The 20,000-nt window shown below is 38.7% G+C and overlaps 2 protein-coding genes across 2 annotated transcripts in view; one reads left to right on the forward strand and one right to left on the reverse strand.

The window, feature by feature from the left end:
- Window positions 1-13,464, reverse strand: part of LOC138019026 (uncharacterized) — a 34,643-nt gene extending 21,179 nt beyond the window's left edge. The window contains exon 1 of the mRNA XM_068865697.1: window positions 12,825-13,464. The gene's annotated coding sequence lies outside the window, so the exon portion shown is untranslated. The remainder of the gene's footprint in view (window positions 1-12,824) is intronic.
- Window positions 400-20,000, forward strand: part of LOC138019015 (uncharacterized) — a 25,698-nt gene continuing 6,097 nt past the window's right edge. The window contains exons 1-2 of the mRNA XM_068865685.1: window positions 400-573; window positions 2,139-3,102. Of these exons, the coding sequence (XP_068721786.1) occupies window positions 523-573; window positions 2,139-3,102 (1,015 nt within the window). The 5' untranslated portion in view covers window positions 400-522. The remainder of the gene's footprint in view (window positions 574-2,138; window positions 3,103-20,000) is intronic.

The following is a 20,000-nucleotide window of genomic DNA, read 5'->3' on the forward strand; positions in this document are numbered from 1 at the left end:
ACTGGTGTTCCACAAACATCTATTTCTCACTGTATCCTTGCCATATGAAACACTTCGCACCGAGCTCGATAGAAACCAATTTACTAGATACTAGCAGGTTTAGCCAAGCATCTAACGTTTCAGAAAGTTTACAAGCTGTAGCTATCGCATGATACCTTCTCTTACAGTGTCTTTAAAACCAACAACACAAAGATAATCGGTCATTCAAATCATGACAACAATAATCTTACTTCATTCGCAAGTCTGGGAAGTACAGTTCGAGTGACGACCTTGAATATCAGCCAGTCTTTGAAGCCTCGCAGTGGCCGCCATATTTGTTTTACGATGGTCAAAGCCGACGCTTAAATCCGATGACGTCACGTCAGACAAGTGACGACCGTCTCCCTCATCTGCTAGAAATCGACACCATCAGCATATTTTTAGTTGAGTCACTCGTAAGTCATTTACTAGCTTAAAAATTATAGAAGAGAGTTCTTCTTTTTTTTTTTTTGGCTCCGTGTACTGGACTACACAGGCAATAAAATGAGAGGTCGAGCATTCGTGGATTTACGCACAGGCAGCTTGCTCATTTCGGTGAGTTGAAATTAGAGTGTCCTCTATTCTGATAATTTTGGTCTCATATCTTGTTTGCTTCGGATTTTGTTTTTATTTGGAAGTACATATTGTTTAAGCGCTGTTTCTATATAATCGATAATCCATTAGTATAGGTAATCGCATTAATCCTTAAGTTTACTCGGACCCATTGCGATTACTTGTTAATAACACAGAGGGCAAAATTTTCTTAACACTGTTGAGGCATCTCGAAAAACAGTCAGCTAAGCGGAGTTAAAACACTCGTTCGCTCTGAAGCAAAACAACTGACAAACAGACAAGCAAGCCAAAAGTGTTCTTTGCGTCCAAAATGAGTATAGATGATTGTTATTTACATCCACTCGAGAGGAAAATACGAGTTTCATTCCTGAACAACAGTAACAACGATTAAACCAAATGTTAAGCTTCAATTTATTTTATTCACCTGTGCTGTAGAGGTTTTTACCACTTGGAAATACGCATCCGTAAACATAGCAAACCAAATTTGAGCTACTCGTTCCTCCCGTCAATGGCAAATTGTTCTGTGACCTTTTTTGCTGAGCTGCAGGATGTCGTGGTAAACTGAAAGCCCTTGACGAAAGGAATCATTTTGTTTTTCAACCACACAATCCCGCTACGCCGGGCGCCATGTAAGTCGATCCAAGTTTTAAGCTTTTCATGAAAAAAATCTTTTGCCCTTCTTCTTGTCACTCGAAAATTCAAATTTCAGATCATCTTTTAAAGTTAGTTCTTAATCTTTATGCCTTTTCGGCGGATGCAGCGCGAATTAAAAGACAAACTTCGGTTTTTGCTCAAACGCAGAAGAAACCAACTGAATGTGGAAGAGGTACGTTCAGCCAATCAGGAGCGAGAATTTTTGGCGCTCAACCAATCGTGAGCGAGTAATTTTGCCCTCTTCTCAAAGCAAAATTAAGAAAAAAATGCCCTCTTCATTGACCAATCAGTATTCAGTAATTTTGCCCTCTATGTTATTAAGCGAAAAATAGGCTCAATTATGTTAGCGAACAAATTAAACTTATCTAACGAGTAGGTTTCCTAAATGGTGACACAGGGCTTCTTTATTTCCCAAGATGAAAGAAGAAAAAAACAACAACAATGAAATAGGCACACCAGAGGTCAATAGACTTACAGTTATATTTGATTGTGATTGATATTTGTTTTAAGTTTTATGTGCGATTAATGATTATTATTAATCCCAGATCAGTCATCCTTGGGCAGTTCTGTAAAGTTCAGATTCTTGAAACAGTATGTACCTGAAGCTTGTCAATTTTATTTTGCTCCAAGTCCATTTGGAAATCCTAAAAAGTATTTTAGATATGTTTGAGGCTCGTCCAAATAGAAGTTATACTGTTGAGCCAAAATTAACATATATACTGCTTTGTTCTTCTCTGTAAAGAGACATCAAGCCCACTGTGATTACTCTCCAACACAAATCGTAAATTCCCGTTTTCAGACTGGCAGAAATTGCTGTGGGTGTCAGAGTGATATGGTATTTTGTGTTTTGTTCCTTAAGTTATTAAAGCTTTTTCTCTTGTTTAATTTTTCAGGCTGTGCTGGTTATTGTCAGTGGCAATCGTTGCCATAATCCAGAAGACATTGAACTGTTTAATAAAACTAATCCTTCACAATACAACTGCTGGTCAAGATATGATTGTCAAGATGGATATGAACGATCTGTCAAGCTTGGGTCAGTTCACCCAATGGGGACAGATATCCAATGCAATGTATGCCCGGAGGGAACATTTTCCAATTTTTGGACCAAAGGCAAGTGCATGAAATGCACCCCTTGTGGTAATAGGAAAGAACTGACAAACTGCTCAGTGATTCGGGACAGAGTGTGCAGTTCCAGTGAATGCATATCAAACAAGTTCTATTTGAACACCACGGATAATCAATGCTACCCATGTAGTGTATGCTGTGGATCCAGTTCTAAGAATGTTGTGCTAGAGTGCCTGAGATCTGGTGCCTTAAGTGCTGGTGTCACAGTCATTGGAAAACAAGGAGCAATGCATTGTGGAATAAAATCTTCACAACAGTGTGATGACTTGAATTTCACACAAAAAAGCAATAAGACAGAACAGTCCAATGGCACAGTGATTCAGGACAAAGTGCATTCCAGTGAATGCATATCAAACAAGTTCTATTTGAATACCACTGATAATAAATGCTACCTGTGTAGTGTATGCTGTGGATCCAGCTCTAAGAATATTGTGCCAGAGTGCCTGAGATCTGGTGCCTTACATGCTGGTGTCACAGTCATTGGACAACAGGGACTAACACATTGTGGAGTACGATCATCACAGCAGTGTGATGACTTGATTTTCACACAAGAAAACAACAAGGATGGTTCTCTGTCACTTCTCGTCATTGTGATTATATTGAGTATTCTGCTCATAATATCTGTGGGTGCCCACTTCAAGCGCTGTATCAAAAGAAGGAGATCAAGCCAGCGGTTATATCACTGTGCTTTTTGTTGCTGTCTCAACTCTTGTTATGCATTGTTGTCTCAGGGTTAGTAGATCTCTTGTTTTGTTTTTTTTTGTTGTAATTATTACTAAATCATTACTAGTATTGTATTATACTGGATTATACAGAAGTGGATTCACACAACAGAATGTTCATAAACCTTAAATCTAATTTCAGGACTTCAGACATTACAGACAATTACAGAAATACTGTAAATGTGGGTAGCATCATTTTTGTTATTGGTTGTCATTGAATGACAACCAGTAACAAAATGATGCAAATTTGTGTTCTATTAGGTTATTAGTATCAGATTTTTTTAATCACTCTAAAAATGCTCATAATTTTATCTAGTAATTGTCACTCTGTGGAGAATTTGCTACTGTTCATTCCAAAGTGAATTTTTTAAATTAACTTTCAAATTAAGCTTCTTGATGATTTGCTTGTCAATCAAACTAGGTGACAAACACGGTCAGTATAAAACCTGGACTGCAGACCCGGACTGCAGACCAGGTGTAAAACACGGACTAGGTATAAAAAGCGGACTGCAGACCGGGTATAAAATGCGGACCAGGTATAAAAGGTGGACTGAATCAAAATACTGTGAAAAAGGCACAGAGCAACCAAATAGCGATAGTAGGCTGTCAACATGAATTGAAGTATAATGTATACGAGAATGGTGGAAAAATGTTTCGCGACATAATTATCAACCATAGCATTAAACTGGATATTTTTTGGCTTATCAAAACGACGATCAATAGCTCACTGAAGGTTTTAGTTGAAATTGCAATATGTTTGCATGACGTATTTATCAGAGGTAAGACACAATTTAAGTAATGTATTAAATTCTTCGTGGATCACCAGTTTACAGGCCTTCTGATAGGGTGTGATGAAAAAATGCAAATTATGCAAAATTGGCAGGGAAGATTATGTGATTAGAAAGGCCAATTATGCGATAAATAATGTAAATTATGTGCTTTTTTTCTGAGCAATTGCAAGCTTGATTTATATAAGGTTTCAGGATAAGAAAAACACTTTTTTGCTGCTCAAAAGACATTCTGAACACAAAGGAACAGTAAATTATTATGCATCTTGATCAACATTAGTTGGAATAAATAAAAAAGAATGAGGTCTTCTGAACTATTGGTGCACCGTGTTGAAAGGACACGACTAACATGCCAAATGAATGATCAATAATTGTTGATATTCCTGCATGCTATGACTATCTTCTTACACTTTGTTTTTATGTGCAGCATTATATTACTGAACACAAAAAACAAGACGCTCTATAAAAGCGTACACTCGGTTGCCTGTGGTAGGTGTTACACAGAAACAGAAGGCACTGAATTGAGTGGTAGTGAACTGCAGGGTTCCAGTTAATTTTTTTCAATTGGGGGGTCATTATATATAAAGACCATTTGAGGGTCACCCACATGTCACGCCAGCAGAGGCCCTTTGGCTCACACGTTCACACCTTTAATTATTTTGTAATATCGTGTCCCATTCTGAGGTCTTTTAGTTTTTAAGCTTTGGTAATAAATTCGGTTTAAAGATAACAAACACACTCTTGTTATGCATTGTTGTCTCAGGGTTAGTAGATCTCTTGTTTTGTTTTGTTTTTTTCTTTGTAATTATTACTAAATCATTACTAGTATTGTATTATACTGGATTATACAGAAGTGGATTCACACAACAGAATGTCCATAAACCTTAAATCTAATTTCAGGACTTCAGACATTACAGACAATTACAGTAATACTGTAAATGTGGGTATATATAGCATCATTTTTGTTATTGGTTGTCATTGAATGACAACCAATAACAAAATGATGCAAATTTGTGTTCTATTAGGTTATTAATATCAGATTTTTTTAATCACGCTAAAAATGCTCATAATTTTATCTAGTAATTGTCACTCTGTGGAGAATTTGCTACTGTTCATTCCAAAGTGAATTTTTTAAATTAACTTTCAAATTAAGCTTCTTGTTGATTTGCTTGTCAATCAAACTAGGTGGCAAACACGGTCAGTATAAAACCTGGACTGCGGACCCGGACTGCAGACCAGGTGTAAAAAACGTGGACTAGGTATAAAAAGCGGACTGCGGACCGGGTATAAAATGCGGACCAGGTATAAAAGGTGGACTGAATCAAAACACTGTGAAAAAGGCACAGAGCAACCAAATAGCGATAGTAGGCTGTCAACATGAATTGAAGTATGACGTATACGAGAACAGTGCAAAAATGTGTCGTGCCATAATTATCAACCATAGCATTAAACTGGATATTTTTTGGCTTATCAAAACGACGATCAATAGCTCACTGAAGGTTTTAGTTGAAATTGCAATATGTTTGCATGACGTATTTATCAGAGGTAAGACACAATTTAAGTAATGTATTAAATTCTTCGTGGATCACCAGTTTACAGGCCTTCTGATAGGGTGTGATGAAAAAATGCAAATTATGCAAAATTGGCAGGGAAGATTATGTGATTAGAAAGGCCAATTATGCGATAAATAATGTAAATTATGGGCTTTTTTTCTGAGCAATTGCAAGCTTGATTTATATAAGGTTTCAGGATAAGAAAAACACTTTTTTGCTGCTCAAAAGACATTCTGAACACAAAGGAACAGTAAATTATTATGCATCTTGATCAACATTAGTTGGAATAAATAAAAAAAAATGAGGTCTTCTGAACTATTGGTGCACCGTGTTGAAAGGACACGGCTAACATGCCAAATGAATGATCAATAATTGTTGATATTCCTGCATGCTATGACTATCTTCTTACACTTTGTTTTTATGTGCAGCATTATATTACTGAACACAAAAAACAAGACGTTCTATAAAAGCGTACACTCGGTTGCCTGTGGTAGGTGTTACACAGAAACAGAAGGCACTGAATTGAGTGGTAGTGAACTGCAGGGTTCCAGTTAATTTTTTTCAATTGGGGGGTCATTATATATAAAGACCATTTGAGGGTCACCCACATGTCACGCCAGCAGAGGCCCTTTGGCTCACACGTTCACACCTTTAATTATTTTGTAATATCCTGTCCCATTCTGAGGTCTTTTAGTTTTTAAGCTTTGGTAATAAATTCGGTTTAAAGATAACAAACACACTCTTGAGTAAAGGTGCATCAGGAACCCGGCCAGACTGAGGTAGGCTACTGGGTCAAACCTGGCCTGAAAGCCAGGGTGAGCCCAGCTTGTGGCCAGTCTTTGGCCGGGTTGGCCAGGGGATAAAAAAATCGGGGAAGAGCTCTGCAGCCCTAGGGCCAGCCTGGCCTGGCCGGGGTTGGCCGGGGCCAAAATTGGAAAGGAAAAGCGAAAAAACAAATGGTCTGCACGGCCTGGAAGGGTCATGGCTGGCCTGGGTCAAAACTGGCAAGTCAAGCCTTGCAAGGAATTTATTAGCAGAAAATTAAAAGTTTGGCATGCAAATTACAACTTCTAGCACGGGCCGGGCCACCTGGGGCCAAAAATTTTTTATTTTAGTTTTATTTTATTTTTAATTTATTTTTATTATTTTTATTTTTCCATTTTTACAAATATGCACTCTACTTACAATACAATACAATACTTACACTATTGTACACTAACTTCCAGTTATAATAGGGTGCTAATATATACAAAGCACTTTGTGTTTTTATTACTTGAAAGACAGTGATTGCGGAGCATATGTACCAAAAGTCAAAAAACAGGCAGAAAATTCAGTTGATCAAGAGACACTGATGACTAAAAGACAAGGCTTACCAAAATAATGTGTTCAAAGATTTCCACTTTTTGGGAACAGCACTTTGTGCATTGGCCTCTATACTGTAAATTGATTTCAAGTATTGTAGGGGCCAAAAATTGGTCAAGCTTGCCAAGGAACCTCGGCCAGCCTGGCCAGGAAGACACTACCATGTCAATTTTAAGAAATATTTGTAATCAATCAAACACAGTTCAATTGAGCCCAACAACCCTTAACAAACCTGTTGATATGGGCCATATATGGCCCAAGTATGGAGATGATATGGCATAACCTATGGGCACTCCACGGACAATACAATTGGATTTCGTATGGGCTACTGCATTCCATATCAAACCCATACTTGGTAGTCTGTCTTCACTTAGTTATAACTCTATTGTCTTAAACTATGGGATTGCTACGTATTTGGTAGCACTCCATAGATACCCCATATGATCTATTATAGGATTGATATGGCTCAGCCCCTTACCAATACCACAAGATCTCTGACCCCTCACTTTGGGAATGCTACATATTTGGCAGCACTCCATCCAATTCCCATATTATCCAGGCACACTGGTATATGATATGGGAATGCTATGGGGATTTGGTAAAGTCCTGTACAATTCCCATATCATGCTGGCCCATATGATATGGGAATCAATGATATGGTAAACTTCCATACAATCTCCACATTATTGTCTAGGTACATGTATGCTGCATCTGATATGCGAATGAAATGACTTTTCACGCAATTCCCGTCCTGTCCCATATATTCAGTGAAGAGCTGTGATTCTTTCTAGTGTTGGACTACATTCAGCCAATTCACTGGTCAGGTTTCTGAAGTAAGAAGGTCCTTTAATCAACATACAAACAAGTAGCACAGTTTCACATTCAGCTTCAATGGGTACCGGTATTAATTTATGTACACATCATTACATTTCAGCAACTTCAAAAACTAAAAAGGTTATAATATCCTGCTCCTGTAAAATAATATTCCGGCAAATCAGAGATGTTCCGGAAACTACAAAATTTTACTAATCAATTACAGTCAAGCCATTAACAATAACAGTTACTACCATAGCTCACCGGCAAAAAAAAAATAGAATACAGAGTTCAAAGCAGTACCTAAATATCTAATTCATGCCAAAATCTTTGGATTGGGTTCTTGTTTTAAAATTACATACGAAAAATGCTGTAAAACATTTCTGCAAGTCTGCAAAGAGAGACCCTTAAATACATCAAACCATAACTGGTTGAGGAGATAGCATTGGCTGCTAAGCATTTTTGTCTGCTGTAAAAGACCTTTCCCTGCTGTCCCATCAAAGATTTTTTTCAGGAAGTGTCTCTTTATACTCTTTCATGGCAACTTGAAAAAAATACAGTATATACAGTATTATAATCTCGTACCCAGATCTCACTCTGTCACTGGAAATGTGAGATCTGGTAAAGTTCGACAGTACACCATTTTTCCTTGGCTACTAAAAAAAGGTTGTGGCAATGTAATCTACGCTCCGATTGGCTTATTTCGCGGAGCACTAATTAGTGAAGGTTTGGTTTTCGCGAGCTCATGTGCTGTTTTGAATAAATGCCAGTTGTGCGGAGGAAAGTTTTGTTTTTTCCGACGCCGGAAAAATTTGCGACGTTTGTGTAAATGGTACCGACGAAAGCCCCACGTACCCTGCCACTCGAATAAAGTTCTGCGTAGCTTGCTTTGCGGTACGCAGAAACTAATAAATTCAAGTTGAAGTATGTAATTTATTCAAAACCGTATTTCTCGTTCTTAAAGCGTGACCGCAAATTAAGTAGTGATGCATTGTAAATTTTACGGTTAGATTAATTACATTTTTCACGAGATCGTGTCAAGAAAATAGCACTCGTTGCAGTGATTAGATCTAAGCACTCTTTAGCATTTTCGCTTTCAATTTACGGTTTGGTTAACTACACTTTTCACGAGATTGTGTGAAGAAAATAGCACTCGTTTACTGATTAAGCCTAAGCGTTCGTTTCAGTGATTAGGTCTAAACTCTCTTTAACATTTTAGCTTTCAATTTACGGTGTGGCTAACTACACTTTGCACGAGATCGGGTGAAGAAAATAGCACTCGTTTATTGATTAAGCCTAAGCGCTCGTTTCAGTGATTTCTGCAATTGCTCCGACAATTAAACAATCTCGACCGTTCAAAAACAATCGCCTGTAGCGCTTCTTTCTGTTTCATCTTAAGTTTAAGGTTTCCTTGTCCTCTACCCAAAAGAATCTCTTCAAGAATACTCTCGAAATCCATGTTTATTCCGCAAAATCACCTAAAATCACAACAGACAGTACGAACATGCGCAGTGAAAGAAAAGCCCGTATTTCGGGCCTCGCTGGCACTGAGCATGCTCGAAATCGAACTTTACCAGATCTCCCTTCCGTATGACCGTGGGAGATCTGGGTACGAGATTAACAGTATTATTATACTTCAATGATGCATGTAGTGATTCCTCTAAATCACTGGTCATTTCTATTACAACTAAAGTGTGTGAAGAGTAAACTCATAAATTTGGATCTCTTTACTTACAAACGTCAATAATAGCTTTCTCAGGCATTTTGGAATGATTTCCGTACAGGTCCCTACTTCATTATGCATGCAGAATATATTAATTATTCATTCGCGCTATTGTTTTCTAGAACAATGCGTATACCCAAGGGAATCGAATATATACATGGCTAATTTGTACTTACGGGATGATCAAAAGTGGATCTCATTCTCTCTCTCTCGCTCGCTCCCTCTCTTTTTTCACCCTCTCTCTTTTCTTTGCCCTTTTTGCTCACAACGTTTCTCTTTCTTTTCGTCCCAGCTTTCCTCTTTCGATTCTTTTGTCCTGTCTGTCTTCTCCAGATCCCGCTCGGCTTTTTCTGTCTTTTTTTCGAAATCTCTCGCAGTCTGCCTTGAACTCCGTACCTCTGTAAACCTCTGGATTACTTGTCCCTCTTCTAGACCACTGAGCTAACGTGTCAAGTTGCTAATTCACACCTTGATAATGATATTTCTTTGGAATTCTGGACGACAATTTACATAACAATGATAAGTAATTATATACGCGTGCCGTGCCGACCACCAATAAATGCACTGATTTTGCTTCTTTTGAAACAACGTCACCCCTTAATAATGCTAACCGTAACCCTTTAGGCTTAAGGTTGAACCCAGTAAAATTCTTTTGGAGGTTAGTCGAGCATATCTGTGAATGTCTGAATTGCTTGTTTTTTTCATCCCCCGTGCTGCACACTTAAAAGAGCACTGCACGGAAGAGTATACCTCCTTGTGATTGGGGCATCCTATATGGGAAATTTTTTATGCACGATTTATTGCAATATAAAATCTTTGAGTCGACCTTAACCCCTCTTTTCAGCAAACTGTGAATTTTGAAATGATGGCCGCCTCTCAAGAATCAAATATAAACTTATGGAAACTATCCCGACTTTTAGCCGATCACGAGCGGTGCATAGAGTGGTGCAAAGAGCACAATCTACTCTCGTCGTCAATGAAATGCCCTAAACCTGAGTGCGGAAACGCACTCAAATGGCAAAGACGAACTGCATCGGGGGATGGATTTGTTTGGCGATGCTCTAGAAAAAACTGCAATGGACAAGCTTCAATCCGCCAGAAGTCATGGTTAAGTGGTAGTAAGCTTTCCCTTGAAAAAATATTAGCCCTAACTTACGCTTGGGCGCATAAATTCACCACAACACAAGCAGTGCACGAAACCGCGTTAGATGAAGAAACCACCTCGACAGAAACGGTGATAGATTGGTATAACTATTGCCGGGAGGTTTGTGCAGATAGAATAATGAAACAACATGCGAGGCCAATAGGCGGTCCTGGTACAACTGTTGAGATTGATGAGTCCAAGTTTGGCAAGATGAAGTATCACAAAGGTCGCTACATCGAAGGACAGTGGGTCTTTGCTGGCATTTGCCGGGAAACCAAGGCCTGCTTCCTTGTCCCGGTAGAGCGCAGGGATAAAGAGACACTCTTGCCAATTATCCGCGCTCAAATATTGCATGGAACACGCGTGATGAGCGACATGTGGAAAGCTTACGATTGCCTACAAGACGAGGGCTATCATCATCTCCGAGTTAACCATCGCCTAAACTTCGTTGACCCAGACACGCTTGCCCACACGCAGCGCATTGAAAATACATGGTGGGGAGTAAAACGAAGTATGCCTCGTACAGGAACATCCGTGGATCTGTTCGAAAGCTACCTACAGGAGTGGTTGTGGCGTCAGCAAAACAAAAGTGATCCATTCGGAAACATCATTGAGCATATCGCTGATTTGTACAATGTGCGATAAAGAGCCCTCTCTATGCACTGCTCGTGATTCGGCGAAAAGAGCCGTACATTATACAGGAAAGAAAACAAACCCACACTTTGCAGTGCTTTGGTGAATTGACAAAGAAACGAAGGACAATTTTAAGAGCAAAAAGAAGGTAGGCATTCAATTTCTGCAAACTTTTATTTGGTCCGTTTGTTTTGTACATGAGAATCTGAACCGTATTTGTACAAAGATTTCTTAAAATTCCACTTCTTTCGCTTATTTTAAAATTGACAAATGGCTAAAATTGCTAGAAAAGTGCAAAAATTAAGTTGAAAATGTTCGATTTTCCGTATTTCAGTCAAAAATTTTACCGATTTTATTTAAGTCCATATAGACTTAGAAAAAAAACCTCTAGGAAGACCAAACAAAGCGCTACACTCCCAAAGGGCGTCTATTGTTATCGCTATTGTTTTCTTGAAACAAAGGACCGTATGCATAATGAAGTAGGGACCTGTGCGGAAATCTTGCCGGCATTTTCTGCATTGATTACAGTAGTTGAAGTGACAGCATTTAGCATTTTTACGAGAAGGATCATTTGTGACCTTCCACGGGAAAACGTACACTAACGCTAAACCGTTAAATTGACCGAAGCTATAGATGTATCCGTTAGTCGTCCGTTAGAAGTTTACATGAAACCGTCAGAGCGTCAACTTCATTCGTTAGAACGTTAGTCTTATCCGTCAGAGCGTTAGTCAGAGCGTCAGCCTCGTCCGTTAGGGGTTTAGCCTCGTCCGTTAGAGCGTTAGTCTCATACGTCAGATGTATAATAGTTATTAACCTCATCCGTTGGGAAAATCTTGGATTCTGTTGGCAAATCAATTAATAATCTGTATCGATTGTTCCGGATCAGCGGATTCGTAGAGCGTCGCTTAAAAATGCGGATTCGGTCATGCAATAACTTTAAACGTAACGTAATGTAAGTTACGTTTTTAAATCAGTTAAAGTAGAATAAAAGAAACAAACGACAACAACAACCTGTGGGCCATAATACTGTAGTACTCCTTTCACACTCGGGCTATTGTCACGAAACATGAATTCAGTGCATAATTATTTCTATGACAACACGAGATTCAGTTCGCATGCTTTTCAGTTACAAGCTTCAAGCACGGCGGATGTCGAATTTGAGAAAGAAGAAAGTGAAAACCAATTAATTGAAAAAGCGCTGAAATTCTTACACAGTGGCTGCGGATGTTCTCGAGGGGCTAAAGGAGGTCCCTGCTCCAAACAATTTGAAGCAGAAACGGTTTTGCATAATTTGCACAACTGCATCGAGTTAACGAACGCCGACTGAGCTTGACTTAGTGGTACTAGCAAGTATCCAAGCATTCACCCGCAAAGAGGACATTTGAAGCAAGAGAAGCAGAAGTCTCCGATGCAATTTTCAGTTTCAGTCCGTCCTCATTTGCAGAGAAATGTCAATCGTATACACATAACTTGCGGTATGAGCACTTGTTTTCCAAATAATTTGCCTCACCATTTGCTCTAAAACTTCATTATTTTTCATTAAAGGTTTACCAATTTTTTACAGGGTTATAGCATTTAAGCCAAATTGAGTATCCTTGCTTCACAAATTGACTCGAAGGTGTGAAAATGTGAATTCTAAATACAGGTAAACCGTTCCTCATGTTAAAGATAATAAGGCATCAAATCAAATGTTATTCGCTTAAAGTTAACGCTTACCTTTTTACTTGAGTTGTTGTAAACATTTCCTTGCCTGGATCAGGATTTAAAGAGTCAAACTAACCAAAAAATCGTCACCATGCACAAAAGTGTGATCGTAGATACACAAAAGTTTGAATAAAACCGCCCAAAATCTGTAAGAGCTGGACTGGTTACCACTGAATGAAAACGAAAAGGGCTCACTAGTTTCCAGTCCGGTCTCTCACGTGTTATTCAAGATGGCGGAGGATGACAAATCTTTTCACGGATTCAATATAAATGGGCAAGGTTTGAAAGATACTGGAGTTCATTGAAAGGATTAAGTACTAACTTGGAGTGTGTAATTTTCAAGAGTAATGCATCATGTACCTTTTGGAATAAGGCCGATTATGAGAGCATCAAACAAGGTAATCTAAATCCGTTGAAGATATTTTGTCGCAATCCATAGAATACATCAGAATAAAAGCTTTCTTTTTCATTTCTCCGTGTACAGAGTGATCTTATGTTCAAAGTTTGGGGCCTGTAAAGGACATTGTTTAAGCGAAGTACATATATTACGAGTAGTGAATTAATTCGAAAAATATCGCATTCACATTGGCATGCTTTGAATAAGACCATTTAACCTTGTTATACATGTATTGAAGGATGAAGTTAAAGCTCATTAATTTTTTTCAAGGCACCAGATGAAATCAAATCCTTAAAGGGCACTTACATTTGTAAACTTTGATTATTGTCTCACTGGCACATTCAGTACTATTGCACAAAATTCTCAAGAATTTCAACTCATTCAAGTGACCCTCAAGTTGAATCATTGAGTGGAATTCTTAAAGATTCCCATAAAATCCTAGTCCACATTGCCCTTTTAGCATTCAATTCCCAAAAATTAGGCCTGGAAATCCAGAAAAGCCTGGCAAAGTCTGGCGTAAAAATCTTGGAAGGCCGGGAAGGTCAGGCTTTTTGGCCGAACAGTGCCGGTGACAGTTTAAATTGCCTTAAAACATGAAATTTTGAGTACTTACCAGCTTTACTTTAGCATGATAGAATGACAAGGACTTAAAATAATCATTTACGTAGCTCTTTTATCAGAGACTCAGTACATCTAAGAATAATCATGCAAAGGTTTAGTCTCAGGTGTCAAATTTAGGAACAGTCAATATTGAATGTTCATGTTCAAGTGTGAGATATAATATAATGTGTACGACGTTGCATTAAAGATAATTGGCCGTTAAACCATAACATCATCGTATTTTGCAAGACATCATCAAGGCCATTTCAAAGATTGTTACTTCAAAGACAGTTTAATTGAGCCCACAGAGTATGGTTAAAGTCACTGGTCACTATTACAGACTAAATTGCAGTCAATGTCTGTAATATTGAAGACTTAAACATTTATGGCCTGGAAATTCCAAAAAAAGCCTGGTCAAGCCTGGCTTGAATCTTAAGGCCTGGAAGGCCAGGCTTTTTTGACCATGCAGGGTTGTCGAGAAAGCTCGGCCTTGGAAGTAACAAGGCCAGGAAGGCCAAGCTTTGGTGGCCAAGGTTGCCGAGAAAGCTTGGCTGTGGCCATGCTTGCCGGGCTTTTCCCGGAAAGCTTGGCCAAAAACCCGGAAAGCCTGGCCTGGCCAGCCTTTGCCAGGCTAGCCGGGTTTTTGGCCGGGCTTCTGATGCAAGGGTGCAACTGAATGAACCACAGGAAAGAGTGTTAATCGTTCGTCGTTTTCAGGCTAAAACAACGTACTTTTTAGCCAAGAAACTGCCGTCTTTGGGTTTTTAATTTTGTTGTAATATTTAACTGAGTATTTACATTTCATCTGTCGGGTCAGGAAGCCTTCTTTGTCAGGTTCCTGAGAAACGTATCTATTGTGTCTTCAGGGTGAAATATTTACACAATAGCGGGGTTGAGCAGCCGTCATGTAATTGAAAATCTGAACATCTATGAGATACAAAAACAGACTTGCGAATTATCGCACATCACACTGCTTACAAGTACAAAAGGAGAAGAAATGGTTAATAAATATGAAGTTTGTTACTATCTGATGGTTTTTGTGTTAGAGTAAAGGGATATATTGTCACGCAAATGATGTAATTTCATGACACTCAAAATTCGCAAAGAGTGTGAGTTTTATGTAAACAATGTTCGCACTATGTACATGTAGTAAGTCATAGCAATAAATATATTGTTGCCTTCCAAAATAAACTTCATTTTACACTACAATGACAAAATCATTTGTCAGAGAAATAAAATTCCTTTCTCGTATCACATTTCAACGGACGTACGAAAATTTGTTAACTCATTTTCACCGCGTCCTGATTCCCGCAAAATTTTTCTTCTTTCAAATATCAACAAAAATATTATTTCTCGTCAAGCGTTGCATCTTTTATGTTCAAATAACCGCTACAAATAAAGATTTTTTAACGATCTATCCGTATTCCGTGGATATTTTTTCATAATTCAATATTCTCTGTCAAAATATTTTTTTCAATGGGATGTCAAAAGGCCAAGTAGATGTTAATGTTCCCGAATCGTCAAGTATCACCACAGAAGACAAGAGCATCATTCTAAAAGCTTATTCTACGCAAAAAGTAGGTTCTGGAGGTAATTCTGAGAGTGGAAACACGAGGCATGGAACATTTAATTTAGTTAACACAAGAGAAAGACGCTAACCTCATTTTGACACGAAAATGCTTTGCTATTGCCATAAAAACTATCCAGTTAAGCTCGCATATTACAAAACATGATGAATTCATAAAGGCCACCTTTTCCAGCGAAATATTTTTTGAAACAAACAACAAATTCTTGGCTGTCACATTTCCAATCTTTTTTTTTTTTTTACCTGAAGACTGTGCAGAGAACAGAGATCACTGATCCACTTAAGGTGTTTGATTCCTTCTATGTCTTTGTTGAACCCATAAGTTACCAGAGAATTTTGCACACTTGGTAAAATACTAGAAATACAGCTCACTTTGATTTCGGCTCGACGGGCAATAGTCGAAGTACATTACTCTTTGCTTTTAAGATTCCAGACATTTATTTTTCACCGCCTCTCGTATTCACCCAATTGACGTTCCATTCTTGAGCTACATAAGGGTATATTTTGTTTAAAGATGCACTAAAACGGCATGCGCGTTACAATGACTTTCGACGCCATTGCAGGTTTAATAATTAAATGTTCTCCTATGTGCACCAGGGAAATCTACGCATTACCCCAGCCCCCTCAAACCGAACAAAATACGCACAGAAGACCCTATGCACAAAGACACCACTTAGCAGGGGAGTGACAGGCAAGACTTTTACCGACACGGAAAAATTAAAATTAAAATTTATAAAACCACGAAATGAAACCCAGATTCCGACTGGGTTTGGCAACGCAGTAACAACTTTTTTTATTTTGCAAGGATCATAAAAAAAAGCCAACATTCATCCTGTGCACAATGTTTTTATTCAATTCATAATTAGGCAGGGAGATCATAAACTTATATAATTACATTGTAAAAATGAGATTAAGAGTATCTTGTATTATTTTGAAACCCCTCAGTACATGTAGGTTAATTCGTACCATATGCCAGTCTGTCAAACTCACATCTGATCTCATAATAGTATTGTATAACAAGCCTAGCTTGAACATAACAAAACAGTCTTTCTCCCTATAGACACTTAGTTGATAATCAAAGGGAACTCTTCGAGTCACGACTGAATTTTTGTGGTCAAATCCAGGGAAAATTGGAGTAAACCGATTCGAGTTAGCGAGGTGCTACTGTACAAGTTGACTACAGGAAATGTTTGCCAGGAACATACCTTTCTTCATCACGTTTCAAAAATATCACTGGTAAAAGTTTGCAAGGTGACGAAATATACCATAACCAACGACTACACAGATCCATGAATGAATGTTGCCAGTAAAATAAGCCATTTGGTAAAAAAATGTCGAACATTTCCAGCTAAACAACAAACCATGTTTCTAATCGAAAGTAATCTGAACAAAGGGCGTGTTTGTGTTACACCAATAGGCGACTCTTTAAGAATGAGACTCGTACCAGGCCCCCGACATGCAAGATAACGGCTTGAACTTCGTATGTTAACGAAATCGAAAGTGACAAAGGTTTCTTAGCCTTTTTCCAAGGTAAATCATCTTAAAAATGGCATATTTATGCAGGAATTCCTAAGAAACTTGTTGCTTTGTGTTTTATTTTAAGAATGTTCTGCGTTCTTTTGTGAATTATGCGATTTTTCGTGAATTGTGCGATCGGATGCGATTTGAGGTCGATTGTGCGAAGTCGCACCATCGCCTAATATCAGAAGGCCTGGCTTTACGTTTAGAAATCGAGAAATTTGACGGACTTCAGTGGGAGATGTTGATTTCAACAGAGTTTTATTTTGACCCGACATCACACAAGAATAACTGGAAGCATGGATATTTAACAATTATTCCTCGAGCCCGAATGGGCTCTGAGTCAATAGCCCACGAGGCCGAAGGCCGAGTGGGCTATTGACTCAGAGGCCATGAGGGCGAGAGGAATAATTGTTTTAGTAAAATCCAACTAGTTGGTCAAAAAAATATCGAGACAAAACATCTTTCGCTAGTTAAAGCTAGACTTTAATTGTTGTTTTGGTTTTCAAAGCCGGCGCTTTTCGCTACTAGTGGGCTATAACAAATAGCCTACTAGTAGCTCAACCAATCAGAACGCAGCATTGATAATAGACCACTAGTTGGATTTTACTAAAATTATATATTATTTCCAATCGATCTACAAGGGGAGATCTTTTTTGCAGTTCGCATTAGCTTACATTTCTTCACATTGAACTCCATACGAATTTGTAGACTCCATCTGTAGATGTTATCAATATCAGACTGAAATAGAGAATGATCGGCTGGGCGATTTATCACCCTAGATGTTTTGCAGTTGTCAGCATATTATGACACAGTGTTCCCTGGGGTAACAACTTCTGGCAGGTCATTGATAAAAGTTACAAAAAACAAGAGGCCAAGTAATGAGCCCTGAGGTAGACCTGACGGGATAGAGCACCAAGAAGAATTCACTCCGTCTATCACGACTCTCTGTTCTCTTTTGGTGAGGTAGTCTTGGCACCAGTTCAAAAGTGCACCAGAAATACCAAAATTGCACAGTTTCTGCAGCAGTACATCTGTGCTACTCTGTCGAAAGCCCTTGCGTAGTCAAGGAATATAACATCCACCTGTCTTCCTTGATCTAGGGCTTTTGACCATTTGGGTAGCGCAAGAGCGACCCCTCACGAAGCCGTGCTGCCACTTGGTTACTGAGTACGGAGCCACATGTGAGTAAATGGCATTGTGTACAATTCTCTCGGCAATTGGCAGGAGTACTTAATAATGAAATAGGGCGATAGTTCTCAACTTTTTCTTTAGCGTCTGATTTGAAAACAGGGGTGACATTAGCTCTCTTCCATGATACCGGTACTTTTCCAATTTGGAAAGATAAATTGAAAAGTAGTGTTAAGGGATTCCGGGATATGATAGTTCCCCAGCACACTCTTTCAGGACACTTACAGATATGCCATCCACGCCAGTTGATTTAGTGCTGTCAAGTTTAGTCAGAATGTCCTTAACTTGGTTTCTGGATTGTAGAAACTTAATCACAGTAACAGATCAGGCTGTATTACATCACAAGGGAACTCCATGCGACCAGGTGCTCTTTTGGCGAAGACAGTGCTGAAAAATTCATTGAACAGACGTGCTTTCTCAGTTGGATTCTTGGCAGACTTGCCCACTCTAGCGTATGTGACAACTTCTGGCATTCTCTTTGAAAACTGCACTTGAATCTATGTCATCACTGGATAAGAATAAATCCCATGGGACATGTGATAGACTACTCCTTAGGCCATCGAACTCAGCTTTATTATGTAACAATAGAATTTTCTTGTAGTGTTATTATTTGGTCTCTTGAATTTACTCTTGATCGAGAAGCAGAGAGGAAGATGATCGGAGTCAAAGGAGTGAGGATAAACTCAAGTGTCAACAATTAGTGCATCGTTATTTGTCAGAACAAGATCCAGAATGTTACCAGATGATACAGCGCTTCCATTGTCTTTGAACTGTGTCCCCAATTAGTGCTCCAGTGCTAGAACGACTACTTTACACACTTAAAGAAAGTTCCTTTCCTTTCCTTTTCCCTGTTAAATTTGTGGAGTAAAGTACAATTTTGAGATAAAATCTCTACTCTTACTTTCTCTACCCCAGTCGATGTTGTAACAGCATTTCTGTGTATGTGACAATATTTTGACCCGGAATAAGAGTACTCAAGGCCTTTTTTAAAATCTGTATCTGGGCCAGTACAAACCTAGTTTTGTTCTATACTCTGTTTTTGAATACACAGTCCTTGCCTCATACCTGCATGTAGTCCGCAGTCGGCGTTTCTGTACCTGGTCTGCGTTTTATACACGGTCTGCAGTCCGGGTCTGTGGTCCGCAGTTCGCGTTTTATACTGACCAGTGGCAAACACCAGTCAGAGGAAGTGATTGATGTCTTATTGCCTCTCCTCAAGTATGCATTCAAGGGGCATAAAACTAGAATTGGGATCGTACTTTGGGTTCTCTGAAGATACTTCCTTTCTAAGGTAACAAAGTAAGGTACTTCAGCTAAAATAAACCCTGGGTTCACATTCAAAGTTGAACTCGGGCATACTTTTGAACTCACCTCTTGCTTCATTGGTGAAAACTTTGTTTGATGTAACCTTTATAAAGACAAAAATTACACGCTCAAAGGAAGAAATGCTAGACCCAGGGATCCTCATGTGGCTAACCTTCTATATCATGGGCTAATAATTGCCTTGCTGCCTACATGGTGGTCCCTGATGGTCTAACAGTTATCACACCTGAGCCGCGACAGGGAAATGTGGGTTGGAATCCTGCTCAGGCCTTAAACCAATTCTTTGCATGGGTGTGGTGAAAGGTAACTAAAGGAATATTTGATGTGAAAAATGTGTGTTCTTCAAAGATAAAGTGAATTATCATTGAAGGGAAGGTGCTTTCCTGCATTTGCTGTTTTATTTTTTTGTGTATCTACTATACTCAGTTGCAGTAATATAACTGTTTCACTTGATTGAATTGTTGAATGTACTTCTCAGTGTAGTAGTTCTACAATTTATATAAGAAACAAATCCAATATATCATTTTGTATACATGCTTGGTGAGCTTGCTGATAACCAAGACAAGCAAATATG

The sequence above is a fragment of the Montipora capricornis genome, chromosome 2 (genome assembly GCF_036669925.1).
Source record: "Montipora capricornis isolate CH-2021 chromosome 2, ASM3666992v2, whole genome shotgun sequence".
In the NCBI taxonomy this organism is placed as follows: domain Eukaryota; kingdom Metazoa; phylum Cnidaria; class Anthozoa; order Scleractinia; family Acroporidae; genus Montipora; species Montipora capricornis.